Genomic DNA, 18,998 nt, shown 5'->3' on the forward strand with positions numbered 1-18,998 from the left:
AGCCACTGATGATCTCACCCAGCGGCTTCATATAGATGTTGAACAGAAGGCGAGAGAATCGACCCTGTGGCACCCCACAAGTGAGGCACCGCGCCGACCTCTGCCCCCTGTCAACACCGCCTGCGACCGGTCGAGAGATAGGAGGAGACCCACCGATAACCGGTGCCTCCCACTCCCAATCCCCCCAGCGGGCGCAGCAAGATACCATGGTCGATGGTATCAAAAGCCGCTGAGAGGTCTAATAGGACCAGGGCAGAGGAATAACCCCTGTCCCTGGCCCTCCAGAGATCATCCACCAACGCGACCAAAGCTGTCTCCGTGCTGTATCCGGTCGGAAGCCGGACTGGAACGGGTCTAGATAGACATCTTCATCCAGGTATTGGGGTAGCTGTCTACCACAGCATTTCTACAACCTTCGCAACAAAGCCAAGGTTGGAGACTGGACGAATAATTACCCAAAATAGCTGGGTCCAGGAGGGCTTCTTGAGGAGGGTCTCACCACCGCCTCTTTCAAGGCGGCAGGAAAACCCTTCCAACAAAGAAGCGTTGATGATGCCCTGGAGCCAGCCTCGTGTCACTTTCTGAGTGGCCAGCACCAGCCAGGAAGGACACGGGTCCAGTAAACATGTGGTGGCGTGGAGCCTCCCCAACAACCTGTCCACGTCCTCGGGAGTCACAAGATCAAACTCATCCCAAACAGACTCAACAAGACGTGCTTCCTCCCTCTCGCTTGGATCATCCCAATTTCGGTCCAGACCATCCCGGAGCTGAGCGATTTTATCGTATAGATAACCACTAAACTCCTCGGCACGTCCCTGCAAAGGGTCATCCCGCACCTCCTGATGGAGAGAGCGGGTCACCCGAAACAGGGCAGCCGGGCGGTTATCTGCCGACGCAATGAGGGTGGAAGCGTAGGAATGCCTCGCCTCCCTCATTGCCACTAGGTAGGTCCTAGAATAGGACCTAACTAGTGTCCGATCAGCTTCGGAACGACTGGACCTCCAAGTACTCTCTAGGTGTCTTCTCCAGCGTTTCATCTCCCTCAGCCCCTCGGAGAACCAAGGGGCCGGACGAGATCTGCGCCGGGTCAGAGGCCGCAGAGGCTCTTTTATTACCTTTTTACTTTCACAGAGACATGTTTTGGTTCACATTAAATCACACAACCACTATCCAATTTTTTTTTTAAAAATGCCTTCAATAAAGAGAAATAAAAAAGAAAACAGCTATTTGCCATCTAAGCATTATTCAACTACCAAGTTTTGAATAAGAAACAGTTTTCAATATGGATGAGACAGGACAAACATTAAATCAAGACGTGTATTAATCTGAAAGTGATTATAGGTAAACGGCATCAGATAGATCTAGGACCTGCCAGCTAGAGATTGGCAAAAACAAACAAATAAACCCATGTCAGTTTCTAACCAGAGCTAGCAGATAATTGCAAGGATTTTCTCAATCAAAGATAATTATCAAGGAAGCAAAGGATAGAAAGTTCCAATACTTGCTGTTTACCCTTTCATCTCCACCTTCAGCTGCTTCTGCTTTCAAATTTTCAATGTTTTGTTGGAGACGTGCCATCTCTTCCTTAAAGAATAATAAAAATAGAAATAGTTCATCTCCAAACACTGTATTCTTTATGGGGGGAAAAACCAAGAACTGAATAAGTAAAAACACAGATTGTGTTCAAATTAGGTTAAGATACACATGGACTAGAGCAGGGGTGTCAAACTCGCATCATCACGGTGTCATCATGGGATGTATCGGGGCTTTTCCCCCTTCGCTAAATCAGGCGTGGGTGTGGCCAGCATGTGATGCATCTGGCCTGCAGGCCGCGAGTTTGACAGCCCTGGATTAGAGACAAAATAAAATTAAAATATTGTTATTGAAGATATAACTTCTTTTACTGATAAATAGGATGCTCTACTGTGGACAGTTACATACTTTTTGGGGGGATGGAGTGGGGAAGAAACATAGATAATTTTTTTCTGAAATATTTCTTGCACCAAAAAATAAAAGATGTACACTGGCTTGAAATTGTTTAGTATACCTACACTGATTAAAAATGCATCCACAATCAAGATTACAAGAAAAAAATAGTTGAAAGATGTACCTGCAAAACAACTTTCATTTAAAAAAAAATCAAAGGAGATTTTGAAGCCACAACATTTTAGGGCATTTAAATGAATTCGGTAAAAACAATTCTCTAGCAATCTATAACTGTTATCCTAAAAGGCGTTAGATACTGGAGCTGAAAATTCATAGGTCTCTTATCTCAATTCCTACTTTTATCCTAATGCCTTTTCAGAATAAAATTAATGCCATCTGCACAGCAAAAAATTATGCCCCCAATTTCTCTTAATAAGGTGCTGTTTTAGCCTCCATGTAACATTAATAACCCATGCAAACATTAATTACAGCCTAAGATTACAGACATGGTAATATAGGAAGCAACCTTACACCAAGTTAAATGAATGAACCAGTTAGCCTAGTAATATAATTAGAAATTCTCTTCATTGAGAATTCTGGGAATTAGAAAGCATGTATCTGCTTAGGTATGATTTAGCACATGCCAATCCAACTAAGTCTACATTGACCAGATTTACCTGAAGATGCCTGGACAAGCAATTGGACAGAGACCATTAGAACACTAGCTATATGACACTCGTACTGATATTTAACTTGGCTAACCTAAATTAGCAAATGATGAGGCCAGACTATTTAGTTCAACTTTGCTATTCCCCAAGCTCCACAATTTATTGTTAGATGGAAATAAATCTGATCTAAAGAACACAGTACCAAAAAATGTTCCAGTCCCAGTCATCTTTCCAAATAAAAAATCCACTCATTATTTTAACTTTTTTAATTCCAGTGGCTTTATTTAGATTTTTAAAAAATCATGTTGCTTTTATTATTGTGAAACAATCAGGATTCCAAAGCCTTTGCAAATTTATAGTCTCTCATTCATGCATATCCTACCTATATAGCATGGTTTGATCACAGGTGGGCAATTATTTTTCTATATCATACTGCAGAAGGAACATATGTAACACAATCTTAAAAGAGCTTCTTATACAGCATTACACAAACAGCAACAGAGACATATCTAAATAACTTTCTCAAACTTACTCTACAATGTGCTTTAAATTCTTGTTCTTGGCCTTTAAGATTCTCATTCATTGCCACCAGCGCTCGAAGCTTCTGCAATACGCTAGGATAATAAATAATGTGTAATGAATTAAACCTGAAGATTTAGAACATCTGTTCCAAGCAAATGTAAGCATTAGATAAAGAGAAAATGGTGGGCGTGGCTTAGTGGGCACAGCAGGGAAAATACTATAAAATCTCCATTCCCACCGCACTCCAGGGGAAAGATACTGTAAAATCTCTATTCCCTTCCCAATCCAGGGGAAGGATACTGCAAAATCCCCATTTTTTCCCGATCAGCTGAGACTTGGGAGGCAGAGAATAGATGGGGGGGGCAGTCAGAATTTTTACTACTGCACCCTAAAATTGTGCTGTAAGTTTCCTGGCAATAATAGAAACACTAGTGAGTTATGCTAATTATGAGAGGGCAATGTTCCAAATTTAAAGAGGAAAAGGGTGATTAAGCGCATACATGGGTGAACATGGTGAATCTGATGATAATAGTTTAAAGATGCCACATCTTTCCTGGGATCACCATGCTACTGAGAGGATATTTAAAGCTGTTAATCCTTCCAAATCTGCTACTCAGTGTAATAAATAATGAAGAACAAAGGCTATGAACCAAGGCCTATAATTTTGGGATGTAACATCTGGATTTCTTATTCACTGCAATTCCAAGCCATGTACTTAGTGTACGTAGTGAAAACAAAACTTTGAGTCAAATAAATGTGTAAGGATATATGCATTTTTACTGTGTGTATACTCTATCTAGCTCTGCATAAAATTAAAAACCAAAACAGATAAATGAGTACATCTTACTTAATGTAAGGTTCTATTTGCTATAAAATAAAATAGCACGGTGGTCACATGGTTAGGACGTTGGGTAGATTAGCAAGCCCACATTCGAGACCCAAATGCTGCCATGGAGCAGAGTTGAACTCCCATCCCTCGCTCCACGCCTGCTGGAGACATGAAACTGAGCATCCCCCAGCTAATCCTTTCAACTCAGAAGTATTTTGGTGCTTCTGACACAAATGCTGTGCTATTAAATACTTCATGGGAGAAAAATGAACAATAAAGTACACCACTACGAAAGTAAACCAGAATGGGAATAGATGTAGCACGTACTTTGCATCTGCTTGGGATTCCACCACTTCCAAAGCTGCCAATTCCTTATCTAATTTTTCACTATACGATTTAACCTATGAAATCAGAATTTATAACAGATGGTGTAAACATTTTGTGGATCAAAAGATGGTTAAAAGAGATCAATCTAATCAGCAAGAAACACCCTCTAAGATTTTACTGTCTCTGTTATGAACTCTTGGCAACATCTGGCAATGTTTTCATTGTATAACAAGCCTGATTTCTAAAAGCATAATTGTTTTCCCTAAACTAACAGTGGTAGCAGATCACATGACACATTACACATTCAGCATAATTTTTCTTGTTTGACCACAATTGCTACGTTCTTTGATTCTTTGAAATTTAGAAAACAGGAAACAAGAAGCAGATATAACACTTATTTCTGCAGAAATCTAAGAATGAAGTGAAGTATGCTGATTTCACTAATCCATTCAACATTTCCAATGGTGACTGAATCCTTTGAACATCTGACGCAGTTCCTCCACTAACTTACAGCACTGATCAGATGCACTAAGATATCCTACATCAAATAAAATATAACTTGAATTCATCTCAATTTGTTTTGTCCATAATTAAGCATATATGTACCCAATTATATGCAGGTAAAAGAGTAGGCTACAGTTCCTCAGAGTAAGCCCAAAATAATTACTTGGTCTTCAGAATAAACATAGCTTGGCGTGACATGTTCTTAGAACTGAAGAAGGGCAGATGATTTCTGTGAACTTCAACAGAGTTGCTGGGAATTGGGGGTGGCGTATAAATTTAAACTATTATGATGATGATGACGATTTGTCACACAGCCAGCCAGATGTTAGATTTGAATTGGCATTTTTATCCACTTTCCCAAGTATCTGGGACAGGAAGATGTTTCATCATTTCATTGTTTCATTCTGTTTTTATTATTATTATTAAAAATGTGCTCACCAAAAACCAACAATCTTGGTGGGGAATAATTGTCAAAAATTGACAACAATTCTTTCATTGCAAGTAACAATCCATCTGGATAACTGACAGAGCTACCCCAATGGAAAGGTTTCAGCATTTCACTAAAAAGCAACAATAAAACCCATCCTACTGCAAGTGCATCTTACTCCTTTGATTTGCTGATGTGTACGCACACAATTTTAAATAGTTCCATTCATTTTCTACAATTTCTAGTACAGGCCAGATAAAATACAGCAGGGAGAAGGGATTGAGGGGGAAAAAAGTTTACCTCATGTAGTGTCTTTTTAGCCTCGTCACATCCTGTCTGTAGATCAGCACATTTAGCCTTCAACTATTATCAGAGACGGAAGAACAGCAAAAGGAAATTAATTGATCACAAACTTGGTAAGTTTTTAGTGTGTATTAGAATGATTCGTGAAAGATAGGGAAGAGCCTTGTCAAAACATACCTCATCTAAGTGTTTGGTTTTCTGCAAAATCTGTTTGTTTAAGGAAGCCACTTTTCTTTTATGCTGCTGGGCAGCTCCAAGTCTCTCTGGGCGTTCTTCTGAAGAAAGTTCTGATTGCTGGGTATGAGGTGGGAGGGGATGAGGAGAGGAGGGGAAGGTGTAAAAAACAACAACAGAGAAACAAGTTGTTAATTGAGGTTTTGCTAGCTTCTCAAGTACAGTTTTTTTGGCTGCTGTTTACACATGGGTCTCCACAAAATGGCAGATGCATACTTTGATACCTCAGAGAGATAGCAAGAGCCTCGGTGGCACAGTGGTTAGAGTGCAGTACTGCAGGCTACTTCTGCTGACTGCCGGCTGCCTGCAATTTGGCTGTTCAAATCCGACCAGGCTCAAGGTTGACTCAGCCCTCCATCCTTCCAAGGTGGATAAAATGAGGGCCCAAATTGTTGAGGGCAATATGCTGACTCTGTAAACTGCTTAGAGGTGTCTGTAAAGCACTGTAAAGCGGTATATAAGTCTAAGTGTTAATGCTTATTGCTATTGACACAGTCACCTTCCTAATCAAATTAATAATAGTAACTACAATCCTTATGTTGACCAAGTCTACTTTCTCAGGATATCTACAGAAAGACTAAACTATGATCATATGCGCTCTTCCTTAGGGCTTAATTCCTATACAAAACAAGAAAATGAGCATAGATAGGAATTGGGACCAAGGCACGTGGTCCAATTTCTTTAGAAATTTTAATACATTATTTTTGGTATTATTGTTTCATTCTGTATTATTTCCAACCCAATTAAATGTTGGCAAGAAATTATATAATTAATTTTGAGACTTTCCCTTTGTGTTGGTGGTGTAATTTTCTGCAAACAAAATTCAAAATTAGCATTGGCTCACCCCGTCATTATTATTCTAATGGGCAGAAGTTTGTTTTTAAAAAGTTGATATATAGGAAACTGAAAACAAAACAGCCTTAGAACAAAGTTTGTTTAAAAATGAGAATATCCTACCTTTTCAGCATATTCTGATACAATCTGCTTGATTTCATCAGACTGAAGTCCAACTATTTGGCCTACGGTGCTTGCGGTCAATCTGCCCTGAAAGCATAGCTCAAGTTGGTTTAAGGCATACAAATGCATACGTCCATGAAGATCAGGGATACAATGAAAATTGTTTCAAGAATTTAATTGCTTCCACAGATGCTCCAGTTTCTTTGTGTTTTTTTCCTTTTCCTTTCCCATCCCCCTTTTTCCTTTCTGAATCATGTCTGTTTGGTTGCAAGCTTATCACATGGGCAGGGACTCTCTCTCCAAATTCATAACTGTGAATTTAGTCCTCAACTTACAACCACAACTTAGCCCAAAAGGCATATTGCTAAGCAAGAAATTTATTAAACGAATTTTGCCCCATTTTGTAACTTTTTTTGGCCACATTTATTAAGGGAATCACTGCAGTTGTTAAATTAGATTCACTTAACACTTAATACGGTTGTTAAGTGAATCTGGTTTCCCCATTGACTTTGCTTGCCAGCTTGCAAAAGGTGATCACATGACCTTGGGACACTGCAACTGTCATAAATATGAATCATTTGCTAAGTGTCCAAATTTTGATTCCATGACCATGGAGATGCTGCAACAGTTATAAATATGAAAAAATAGTCATGTCACCTTTTTCAGTGCTGTTGAAACTTCGAACAGTCATTAAGTGAACTGTTGTATGGTAAGTCGAAGTCTACCTGTATTTGGTATTTACTTAAGGACAAGCTTTCTTAAGAGTGGCAGGTATCCACCCTTTTAAGCCTTCCATAAGGCTTCGAAGATCCGGCTTTTCCCTCAAATGCTAGAAGCACATTACAACAGATTTGGTTTTTGTTGTTTCTAATGTTTTAATTGGTTCAGTTTTATCATTTTAAATATGATTTTATACTGTATGTCTTTTACTTTTTGATTGGGAGCTGCCCAGAATTGATTGAAAGATGGATAGCTATATAAATGTTTTAAATAAATGGCCTTTTTGGCAAGAGAGCAAATAAAAAATAGCAATAATATGAAACCCTTCAATGACTGAGAGGATTTCTGGGTACAGATACTATCTTCATTTCTATTCCTTTAAAATGAACACCGCCATGTCTTTACAAGCTGCACAAACAGTTGACAAAGAAAAAAACCTCTAATAGGGAATATTTTTCCTTGTGCCTGATACTTTTTTACCTTGTTTCAATTTATACTGTAGTTTAATGACTCAGCTTGTCCTACACAGTTAACTCTACTTGAAAGGTTGCAATACTTTTCCAATCAAATTGTAGTGGAAAGCCACAGTATTCCAAGTATGCTGTTTATGAACTAATACTATTGAACTGGCTTATTAGATGCAAAATGCAACTGAAAAAATGGTACATGCATACTGTCTTTTTCTAAAAAGTTACTGTTCTTTGCTTATTTTCAACTCATGGAGTTAGAACATTTAAATAAGATATTTGGTAAAACATCCATTTTCAGAAATATTTTCACTTGTGTCACCCTCTTAAACTGCTATGCAATTAAATAACAAGCATTAAAAGCAAACAATGAACTTCTTTCTTAGACACTAAATATCGAACTATTTTACCTCTTCTGTTCCCATTGCAGCCATCTCAGTCATCAAAGTTTTGATACGAAGCTGATTTGGAAAAAAAGAAGAGGTGGCAACATCAGAAAGTTAATTTCTGAACAAGACCTCAAGGTTTTTAGTCAAGAAATATCAATTATGGGTACCTCTTCAGCAGCTTGAAGGTCATCCTCAGTATAAGTATCATCTTTTCCTGACGAGGCAAGTCCAGCTGGCAGTACAACTTTTTTGTCTTCAGGCTATTACAAAGGAAAGGATGTTTGTATGATTAAAATTAAAAATGGATGGAATCACAAGACAAAAGAAACCATCAACATACAGCCTAAATTTATTAAAGCAATAATGCTGAATCCAAGCAAGCACAATTTGGTTCACACATGATGCTAAATTCACAGTTCACTGAGTCAAACACAGCTGGATGGGTGTGAACACTCAAAGACATAATTCTGTCAGGCACAAAGAATCACAGCCATCCACTTGACTGCAGCAAAGAAGATTTATTCAAACCTATATACAAGAATCTAGTGAACTAAAGTTCAACAATAAACTGGTGCTAGATAAGGGTCAACATAATTCAGGAGGGGTTGAATTTCTTGTGTAAAGGTAATGACTCTTAAACTGATAACACAATTAACTCCACCCCCACCTCTTCCTGCTCTTCAACTACACATTCATCATTAGCAAACCATAATAATACAATATGTACTTCACATGGTAAGCACACCAAGAAAAAAAACCCAGCACGCAGTATTTGGCTTTGTAGGATGTTTAAACCAGCCAATTATTTCTTCTGTTACGTGTTATTCCTAAAATGTAGTCTAGAATAATTAAGAAAATAGAGCTACGCCTCTGCCTTCCCCAAACCCCCTTCCATTCCTGAACTAAACGGAAAAATGTGCAACAGGTTCTGCTTCCAATCATTTGACATCTGCTTTTACAGAAATTCAGAACAAGCAGGATTTCCATGGGTGCAGAGGCTTCTGCTCACCTGTAAAAGAGATATAATTGGAATTCCTCTGCCAATCTGAGGAAGATGGAATACTGATGGCAGACTTGCAAGCACACTAATTTCCTCTCCTCTTCAATATACCCTAATCTTTGGGGATTTCTGGATAGATTTGGAATGAAAGCTACTGCACCTTCTTAGATCTTATTAAGAGATAACTTTTGGGACATGCAGTCCTGCTGATATCCAGATACTGAGTCATGCAAGACTTCAATGATGACAAATACCACCTAAGTTGCAACCGGAGGTTAACTAACAATTAGTGCTGCCCTTGTAGTGGTGCTACATGAGCAAATAGTGAAGTCAGGCTGCCACTTTTAAATGCTCTTTGTGGATAATCCCAGATAGGACATATTCCAAAAGTCTAGTTGAGGGCTGTGTACGGTGTGTTTATCGAGAAAGAAACAATCTTACCTTTTCAATTTTTCCTTGCTTGCTGAACCCGTATCTCCTGTAATACATAAACAGAGAAAACCAAAAGATTTTGCAGCTTCCTTTAAGCTTAATAAAAGATGTCACTTTGCCCATGCATAAGGCACTCTCCACACAAAAATCAGAACTGGCGGTTAGTTGTGAGTTCACAATAAAGAGGTGAACAAGCATCTTATATAATAATTGAACTTTCACCAACACTGAAGAATTCTGTAACAATGCAGCAACAAGCCATTGTTGTAAGATTACAATCCTTGAGTGACGACCATAATGGAGTCTGCCTATTATGGTCGTTAGTCATAATGGTCATAAAACAGGTTGGTCATGTGGTCGATCTGATTCTAGGAGTTATTTTGTGATGATTGTTAAGTGAATGCAGTGGTTGTAAGTCAGAACCTATTGTTTGCTATGGGTGCAGTTTTGCTAAAAATCGCAAGTTCAGCAAAACCGCTGAAAAGCTTGGGAAGCTGCAAATGGCCATAAATATGGCTGAGTCTCCAGAGTGTAATCATGTGACTATGGGGGGGGGGCTGGGCTAGTATTTGGTATTTTGGTTTAGCAATCCAATCTGTCATATTTTATTAATGATTAATGTTGGGTAAAACACAAGCCTGTCACACCAAATGTGGATCTGGAACACAGGTGAATATCTGTATATTCTGATTTGTTTGGAATATATATTTTGGCATGGAGGAAATAATGAGAGTGAAATCATAAATTACTGTGACAGCTAAATAATGACATCAGATTACTTTTGCTTTGTGATAACGCACCATTTAATATGAGATATAGCAGGAGTTAAGGAAAAATTAATTTTCATGTACCCCACCCTCCAAAAAAGGAAAAATGTTTTACCCTGAACATTTAAATAAGAATGTTCATCAAATACCACTATTGAATAATAGAAGTGCAGCCATATTAATGAGAACAATGCAAACTTAATTAGAACAAAACACACAAAGGAAAATACTCACAAGAAATACTCAGTGAAACTAAGAGGAGGGATAACAAAGAGATGGAGATTTGAAAATACAGCAAAGACTGCAGTATTTGATAAAATTAGCAAATGTTTATCAATGAGTGTAAAAAACACCCTAAATCCGACACTAAAATTAGCCCCTGCACTGTGGAATATTCTCCCCCTTCTGGAGGTGAGACAGGCCCCCATTCTCCTGGGCTTCTGAAAAGGAGTTAAACCATAGTTCCATAGCCTACACGGGGAGCACAGAGAAGTGTGCGACCATGGGGATGACTAGTGCCCCGAGAATCTTCTTTGCATTTTAACTAATTTTTAATTATGTTTTAACATTCTTGCCACTTTCTAAATTTTTAAACTTTTATATAAAGGTAAAGGTTCCCTTCGCACATATGTGCTAGTTGTTCCCAACTCTAGGGGGCGGTGCTCATCTCCGTTTCAAAGCCAAAGAGCCAGCACTGTCCAAAGACATCTCCGTGGTCATGTGGCCAGAATGACTCAACGGCAAAGGCACACGGAACACTGCTACCTTCCCACCAAAGGTGGTCCCTATTTTTCTACTTGCATTTTTATGTGCTTTCGAACTGCTAGGTTGGCAGAAGCTGGGACAAGTAACGGGAGCTCACCCTGTTACGCGGCACTAGGGATTCGAACCACTGAACTGCTGATCTTTTGATAGACAAGCTCAGCATCTTAGCCACTGAGCCACCACATCCCCTTAACTTTCTTTATATTTCATAGTAGTTGTATACTACTAGATATTATCTAGTTTGGTTTAATTACCAAAGTAGATATCATCTGTGCTAATAGAAAATGGGGGTGTTGTTCCCTCATTTTATTTATTAGTGGCTTGCGCTAATAGTGTTGTTGGGAATTGGGCTGTTAATATTGTCTTATAACAGAATGGTCATAAGCTGAGGATTACCTGAATTTCACAGAAATCTAATTCAATACAGTTGTCACTGCACTGCAACAGTTCTAACAGCTTATAAAATCTCAGGATCTATTCTAGAGGACACATTTCATGCAAAGTACAAGCTAAGCATTGTAGGCTCACTATCCTCTCATGTAAACTAATCCTCAAAACATCCAACCACTGTGAAGATATTAGTATTGTATAGCAAGCTATCTTAATGATTTTGTCATAAAGAAATCCTTAGTAAGTTTCCATGGAGTCATCATTTTTTCTGGAAAGTAGCTTAAGAGACCTCACTCTTAACTTACCTGCCATATTCCAGAAGGGTAGCATGAACTTTTGAATCCTCATCTAGTAATTTCTCTGCTCCCACTCGTCTTTGATATTTCCTCCGTGGCTTGTAAACCTCCTGGAATGCAGTAAATGTCCATCACACTATTCAGAATTATGCAAAGTACTGAAATGGAATAAGACATAGCAAGCCAAAGAAATTAAGTCTCAAGGATGGCTTTTTTTCCCCAAGAGGCAACTGTACTTGGATGAGAAGTGAAACATCTTCAAAGAAAAACCAGGAAGTCCAGTTGCTTCTTGGAAAAGAAAAGCACCTTTGGGACAAACCATGACCTGGATGACTCACAATCTCCCTTAACAAAGAAATTAAGGCATGAAATAAGAAAAGTAAATATAACTAAATTTAAATAATTTACAACACTAATATCATTTGCTGTACTTCTCCATACTAGTCTTCTTTCATAAGCATCCTTGTTTTCACATGTGTATGTGTATGTGGAGCGACTAGGACAGCCGGGGAGGGGGAGGGGAATCCTTTATTGGACTGCAGGAACAGAGCTGGTGTCTTCAAGATCCACTGAGAGAAAATCCTTCCTTGGGTTGCTGGAACAGAGTTAAAATCCTAAAGTTTTTAACTCCGTTCCTCCAGCCCAGTGATGGATTTCCCCTCCCCTCGTGGTATGCTTTCCATGAGGAAATTCTTTGCTGGATCCCTCTCCTACTTCAGTGGATGGAGGAGAAAGAAAATATTTCACTATGTGGCAAAAATAGAGCTATGATCCTGAAGAGCTTAACTCTGTTTCTCCAGCCCAATGAAGCATTTCTTCTCAAGCAGACAGATGAGAAAGGAAATCCTTCCTCAGCCTGGAAATGTCAGCCTGGGCTGGAGGGGAAAAACTTAGCTCCATGAAACAACTCTTCATCACTGAAAACACTGTTTCTTTTTTATGGTCCATTATAGCTAATTCCCAAAATTAATGAACAGACTTCGATGAGATTCCTTAATCATTATATACATAGAAACAGGTTTTAAAATTGTTTCGAATATTTTTTCAGTATTATACAATTGTCTAGCCTCAGTGAATTTCTGATCATTCAAATTTGTTTGGTTATGCCATCTTTTGAACAGACTGTCCAGTTTAAAAAAAACAACAACAATAATGACACAGACAGTTGCAAACTTAAAAAACAATAAAGACACACATAGGCGCAAACTTTAAAATCTGTAATATCCTTGAAAACAATAAAAGAAATGCCGGTCCTTTAAAAAAGGATTACCTTGTATAATTAAATAGGATTTAATTTTGAATCACTGAAGATAATTGATCATTAATTCTACCTCTAGTCTTAAATAATTATTGTATGCTTAATTATCAGAGACTTAATTATAGCTGCTTCAGCTTGCTATATAAGGATCATTTTAGTATAATTAAGATGGGAAAAATGAAAAACATGCATTTCATCTATAATAAGCTATTAAAAGCTGTTGGTTATCACCTTTAAAGCGCTCCATGGCATAGGACCGGGATATCTTCGGGACCGCCTTCTGCTACCACATGCCTCCCACCGACTGGTACGCTCCCATAGAGAGGGTCTCCTCAGGGTGCCGTCAGCCAAACAATGTCGGCTGGCGACCCCCAGGGGAGAGCCTTCTCGGTGGGGGCACCTACCCTCTGGAACAAGCTTCCCCCAGGACTTCGACAACTTCCTGACCTCTGGACTTTTCGCCACGAGCTGAAGATGTACCTATTCTTCCGAGCAGGACTGGCTTAATAGGGGTTTTTAATTCGTTTTTAAATGGGGTTTATTTTTATATTACATAATATAAAAATAAACCCCATTTAAAAACGAATTAAAAACCCCTATTAAGCCAGTCCTGCTCGGAAGAATAGGCCATATGAAATAAGTTTTTTTAAATAGTTTTTATTGTAATATATTGTATTGTTTTATTTGGCTGTTCACCGCCCTGAGTCCTTCAAGAGAAGGGTGGTATAAAAATTAAAATATTATTATTATTATTAGAAATATATTATTATTATTATTATTACAAAACAAGGTAGATAAAACAAGTGAATTGAACAAAAAATGACTAATGTATGACCCTATGTACAATCCACTTAGATTCAGATAGCAGTGACCATATTAACTAATTTATTTCTGTTCCTAGGAAATAGACAAAGTACTTCTGATTATTATTTTTTGACAATAATATATAGAACAGGTTTTATATATGACATTTTTATACACAAATAAGCAAATTTCACTTTACCTCCTCTATCAATGCAGCCTTGCTAAATCAAGTAAAAGTGTCAAGAAAATTAATTAAAGTCTTCCTTGAATTGAGGTAAATTTCTAGAGACTAAATGGATGTTACGTTATTTTCTTGGCAAACATACTGTATTTTTTTTGTGCATTGATTTGATTCTTCAAATCATTTTAAGAAGGGAAGCATTTTAACTACATTAATTATATTTCATATTTCTACATAAAGTCTGACTAAAGCCTGGTGGTTGGGCCATATAGACCATTTTTATTAAACATGTATTCAGGATTCCAGTATCTTTTAGCTATCATTTATTTCACTGGATAAAAGTCTGCCATAAAAATGTGATTAGAGATCATCATTAGCTTGAAATAATTGATCTATATAATTGGCAATTATAAGAAACACAGGGAATGAGGCAAGAAGGAAGGAATAGAAACATGCAAAAAAGGTTAATAAGCAAATTAAAGTGGATTCTCAAAACATGTCCCTCATTGCATCCCATTCTTGTTTAGTGCTACATTTCTTACAAATGAAGAAAACAAAAGAAGTACCTTTCTGAGGAAAACTACTTTAGATTTGTAATGTCTGAGTTCTATTTGATGATATTATACCCTTTATTTATATTATACCCTGACAAAGGCAGTTTATTTTCTCTTAGCTACAGTGACAAATATGATCATTGTTTCTATAACTTGGCTTCTCTCCTTCATTAACTCTGCCAGAGAAAGTCATGTTAAGAGTTTTTTATTCTCTCTTTCTCTCTCTGATGTTTTGATCAATGTTGGCAGATACACAAGTGGGTAAATCTGTTTTAAACCACAGTACATCAGATGTAAGCCATGCAAATTATGTATCTTTAAATTTCTTTTTATGTGATATTTGAAACTGACACATCATTTCCTACAAGGACAAAAGAAAAACCCAAATGTATTGCTAATATTCAAAACATACACTGGGATTTCAATATACCACGATTCTATGTGCCACACAAAATAAATCCAGCATTAACCTAGTATTACTATTTGAAAAATAAAAGAGAACTCTCTTTTATTTTTACTGTCTCCAAGAACTCTCACTATAAAGAGGAGGAATAAATTTGCAATATAAATTTAACAGCTATATGCTGTAAAATACACTGGCAGCGAAGTTGGCCAATTTTCTCTAGGAATCTTGCATCCCATCCTGTGTCATGCTAAACCACAATGAACCGTGATATGATTCACAATACACAAATCCAGGCAAGTTCAGGCTAATGACATGGAAACTTTTTATCATAATATTCTTTGCAAGGCAGATGAATCAATTCGTAGCAGAACATAAAATTAATAAGAAATACAATGGATATTATTATTGTAGTTATAATTCATCTGAAAATGTTTCCTAACTTTAAAAAAGCAAATATTTTACATATGGGGTCTATTTGAAGAAAATAAGGTAAAATAAAATAAAAAATATGGCACATTTAAATCAAACGTTCATTTTGAAAAAACTTTGAATTAAAGTGGATTGCCTTTTACACTTACGCTGATCTCATTAACAGTTTTTATAGCTTTTTCTTTTCGTTGTATGAATTCATCATCCTGCAAGGTAAGTGAGATAAGTTTAAACAATAGCAACAAACTTTTGGTTTCTACGAGGATAGCAAAGATAGCAAACCTTATTGTATAAATAATTGTGATGCTCAAATATACAAAAATGGAAGCTATGTCATTCTGACACCTTCATACTGAGAATACAATTGCACAAGTACTTATCTGGGTCATTAAACTCATCAGGACTTACTTCTAAATAACCACAGATATAACATCCTAATACTGTAATATACTGTACTATAGTTTTAGAAAATATATTTGTCTAATCAAAAGCAAAGGCTTTGACATTAGTTATCACATAGGAGCCAAAAAAAGATGCTTACCAGCTGATAAATAATAGAGCCAGTTAACACAGGAAGACATACTTGTTCTGGTATTGAATGTTTTAACAATATCTCAATCTCTTAATGCTAGTTCTTAAAAACAAAGCTTTTAAATCTAAAGCACCTTGTTCTAGCAGAAAATACAATGTGAATATTGAAAATGAATCTGTTATTAATGACAACGTGCAAGAACTTTTGAATTCAAACTGTTCTGAATATGTCTCATTTCAGGTTTTAAAAAGTTATTGTTTTTGATTTAGCCGTTACAGAATTAAAATTGTCTGCTTTGATTATCTTTAAAAAAAAGTGTTTGAGCTATGAAACAGTATTTTGCGATAAATACTTCCAAAATTATTAAGATGGTATGCTTTGAATAGAAAACAAAGGTTTCAAAATCTTTTACACAATTGTTTCAAATCAAAAGCTGGATGTTTCAAATACAAAACAATTCAAATTCAAAATATTTTGCACACGCCTATTTTTTAATCATAAAAAGCTTACTATTATATTTTCCTTCCAGAAATGAATTGGAGACAAATAACTTGAACATATTCTGGATTTTCTACTAAAGAAAAACTAAACATGATGTTCTTAAGAACAGATAAACCTAACATATAGAACAATACAGCAGTATGTCATAGTAGTATGTTTAATGGAACATTAAACATCAAATCCCAATGTCACTACAGAAATAAAACTTGTAATAAAAAATAGTTATATATCTATCAGTGCTGGACAAGCACATTGCTTTAAAATGCTATTGATAACAATTTTCCAGATGATTTTAGAAATACTCCCAAATGGCTAGCAATACAAGTGGATATTTAACATTAAAGAAGGAGTACTGACATTTGTTTTTCTCCAGTATCAGCTCCTGACATTTGATACATCAGTTTCTGTCCTTAAACTCTATGAGCTGAAACAGCTGTGCAAGCTTTGCTTCAATCCTGTACAATTTAAAGATGCTGAAGAGAATCACTCTTGATGCCAGTTCTCAAATCACAGAAGATAGCAATCAAATGTTTACCTCTGGTAAACTGTGTATCTTTTGAAACTGAGATATGGAATATGACCGGATGTAATCTCCCATTTCTTCCCGGGTTTCTATTGCACGTTTTACAAGCCACTAAGAGCAACAGAGAAAAAGGGGAGGGGAGGAAAAAAAATAAGATCTGGATATGTTACATCTATCAAAAAGATAATTGAGAAAATGAACTTCTTCTTTTAATCAGCAGAGCTATTTTTCCAACACCGCCATCTTTATATATCAATAGGCATGTACCTGTACAACAGGAAAGATGTGAATGAAATCCAATCCCTGTATTTGATGTGGCTCCAAGCGGTGAGGGCATTTCATTCTTGGTAAAACTGACACAATCTTCTCTGTTAAGGCACTGGAAAAAAGCAAATAGGAGACAATTTAGAAATATGCAAATATATATACACAACATCCCCAATGTGGATACAACTGAACTGCTGATAAACAACACATCCCATTAATTTGTTTAGAAATCTCCTTTAATTTTTTAATTAATTAATGTTTAATTACTTTGTAATTAATTAAATTAATAAATTTTTTAATTAATTAAGTAAGTAGGTAAGTAAGCGCCTTAATTTTCATGTAAGCAGTATAGGATTGCAATCTAAACAGCTGGAGTGATAAAAAACATTTCACACAAGAACGCAACAATATTAAGACAGGTCTGCCAATTTCTATGACAAATCATTTGACTCATTGCCTCTTATCTTTTGCAAGAAAAAACTTTGAGACAAACTTTTAAATGTTTAAAACTATTATAATATGTCACCTTTAAGTTGCCTCCTGCTAAGAAAACATACAGATAGATACAGTAAATAGATTTTTTTTTGTTTTTTCATAAAGTGATCCTCATAACAGAGTATAAGAGCCATGGAGGTACAGTGGTTAGAATGTGGTATTGCAGTCTAATTCTACTGACTGCTGATTGCCAGCAATTTGGCAGTTGGAGTATTACCAGCTCAAGATTGACTCAGCCTTCCATCATTCTGAAATCGGTAAAATGAGGACCCAGATTGTAGGGGACAATATGTTGACTATGTAAACTGCTTAGAGAGGGCTGTAAAGCACTGTGAAGTGGCGTATAAATATAAGTGCTTTTGCTATTGCAGTAATAGTACCCCATTCCCACTTGCTTACATCAATGAAAGCAGTATGTGATTATTTTGGCATTACCTAAAAACTGATTTGAGAATAATGCATAGAACAAAGTGTCTATCTTACTTTCAGAGCTACTATGAAACAATTTAAGATAATTGGAAAATCTTGCACAACTTTCCTATTGTGCTGAAATTGTGCTGAAAGCATCATGCATGCCAAGAAAAGTTTCCAAGAGTTTCCCTACCAACTTACATTTTTTGACCAATTGTTGAGTTTTCTTGAAATAACAAGTCAACATCAATGTCAAAGTTGCATGTTGTGATACACCAAGTCATGCCACCAACCACCTAAAAGCAGGATAAACATATTCGTTAAATTGTCTGAAGTGGAAAATCCAATTAATGCCATATTATCACATACAAAATGTAATTCACTTTAACTTATTTAATGTAATTTTTTAACTTAGAAGCAGTCCCAGAATTTATTGTTGAATGCAAGATGTTTCTTTTCAACTTATACTAGAATAGCCATATTTATTTCTTTTTACTAAGAAATGTAAGAGAATTAAGAAAACAAAACAGTTGTTTGTATAATCTATACATCGTTTAAAATGGGTAGTGATTGGTTAAAATCAACAAAATGATGAAAAACTATTAAATCTGTTTAATAATAATAATAATAATAATAATAATAATAATAATAATAATAATAATAATAATAATAATAATAATACTTTTAATTTTTATACCGCCCTTCTCCCGAAGG

The 18,998-nt window shown here is 36.5% G+C and overlaps 1 protein-coding gene across 4 annotated transcripts in view; it reads right to left on the minus strand.

Moving 5' to 3' along the window:
- CCDC93 (coiled-coil domain containing 93) overlaps window positions 1–18,998 on the minus strand; it is a 52,515-nt gene that overhangs the window by 23,740 nt on the left and 9,777 nt on the right. For 2 of the 4 annotated variants that reach the window (XM_058194443.1, XM_058194470.1), the window contains exons 3-17: window positions 18,486–18,580; window positions 17,379–17,490; window positions 17,124–17,222; window positions 15,705–15,761; window positions 11,933–12,033; window positions 10,707–10,724; window positions 9,715–9,751; window positions 8,441–8,533; window positions 8,295–8,345; window positions 6,698–6,784; window positions 5,684–5,800; window positions 5,504–5,566; window positions 4,273–4,346; window positions 3,127–3,208; window positions 1,513–1,584 (exon numbers count right to left, since the gene is read on the minus strand). In XM_058194443.1, the coding sequence (XP_058050426.1) occupies window positions 1,513–1,584; window positions 3,127–3,208; window positions 4,273–4,346; window positions 5,504–5,566; window positions 5,684–5,800; window positions 6,698–6,784; window positions 8,295–8,345; window positions 8,441–8,533; window positions 9,715–9,751; window positions 10,707–10,724; window positions 11,933–12,033; window positions 15,705–15,761; window positions 17,124–17,222; window positions 17,379–17,490; window positions 18,486–18,580 (1,158 nt within the window). The remainder of the gene's footprint in view (window positions 1–1,512; window positions 1,585–3,126; window positions 3,209–4,272; window positions 4,347–5,503; window positions 5,567–5,683; window positions 5,801–6,697; window positions 6,785–8,294; window positions 8,346–8,440; window positions 8,534–9,714; window positions 9,752–10,706; window positions 10,725–11,932; window positions 12,034–15,704; window positions 15,762–17,123; window positions 17,223–17,378; window positions 17,491–18,485; window positions 18,581–18,998) is intronic. The other 2 variants (XM_058194460.1, XM_058194451.1) reach the window with 2 other exon arrangements.

This window comes from Ahaetulla prasina, chromosome 1 (assembly GCF_028640845.1).
Source record: "Ahaetulla prasina isolate Xishuangbanna chromosome 1, ASM2864084v1, whole genome shotgun sequence".
NCBI classification, from domain to species: Eukaryota; Metazoa; Chordata; class Lepidosauria; order Squamata; family Colubridae; genus Ahaetulla; species Ahaetulla prasina.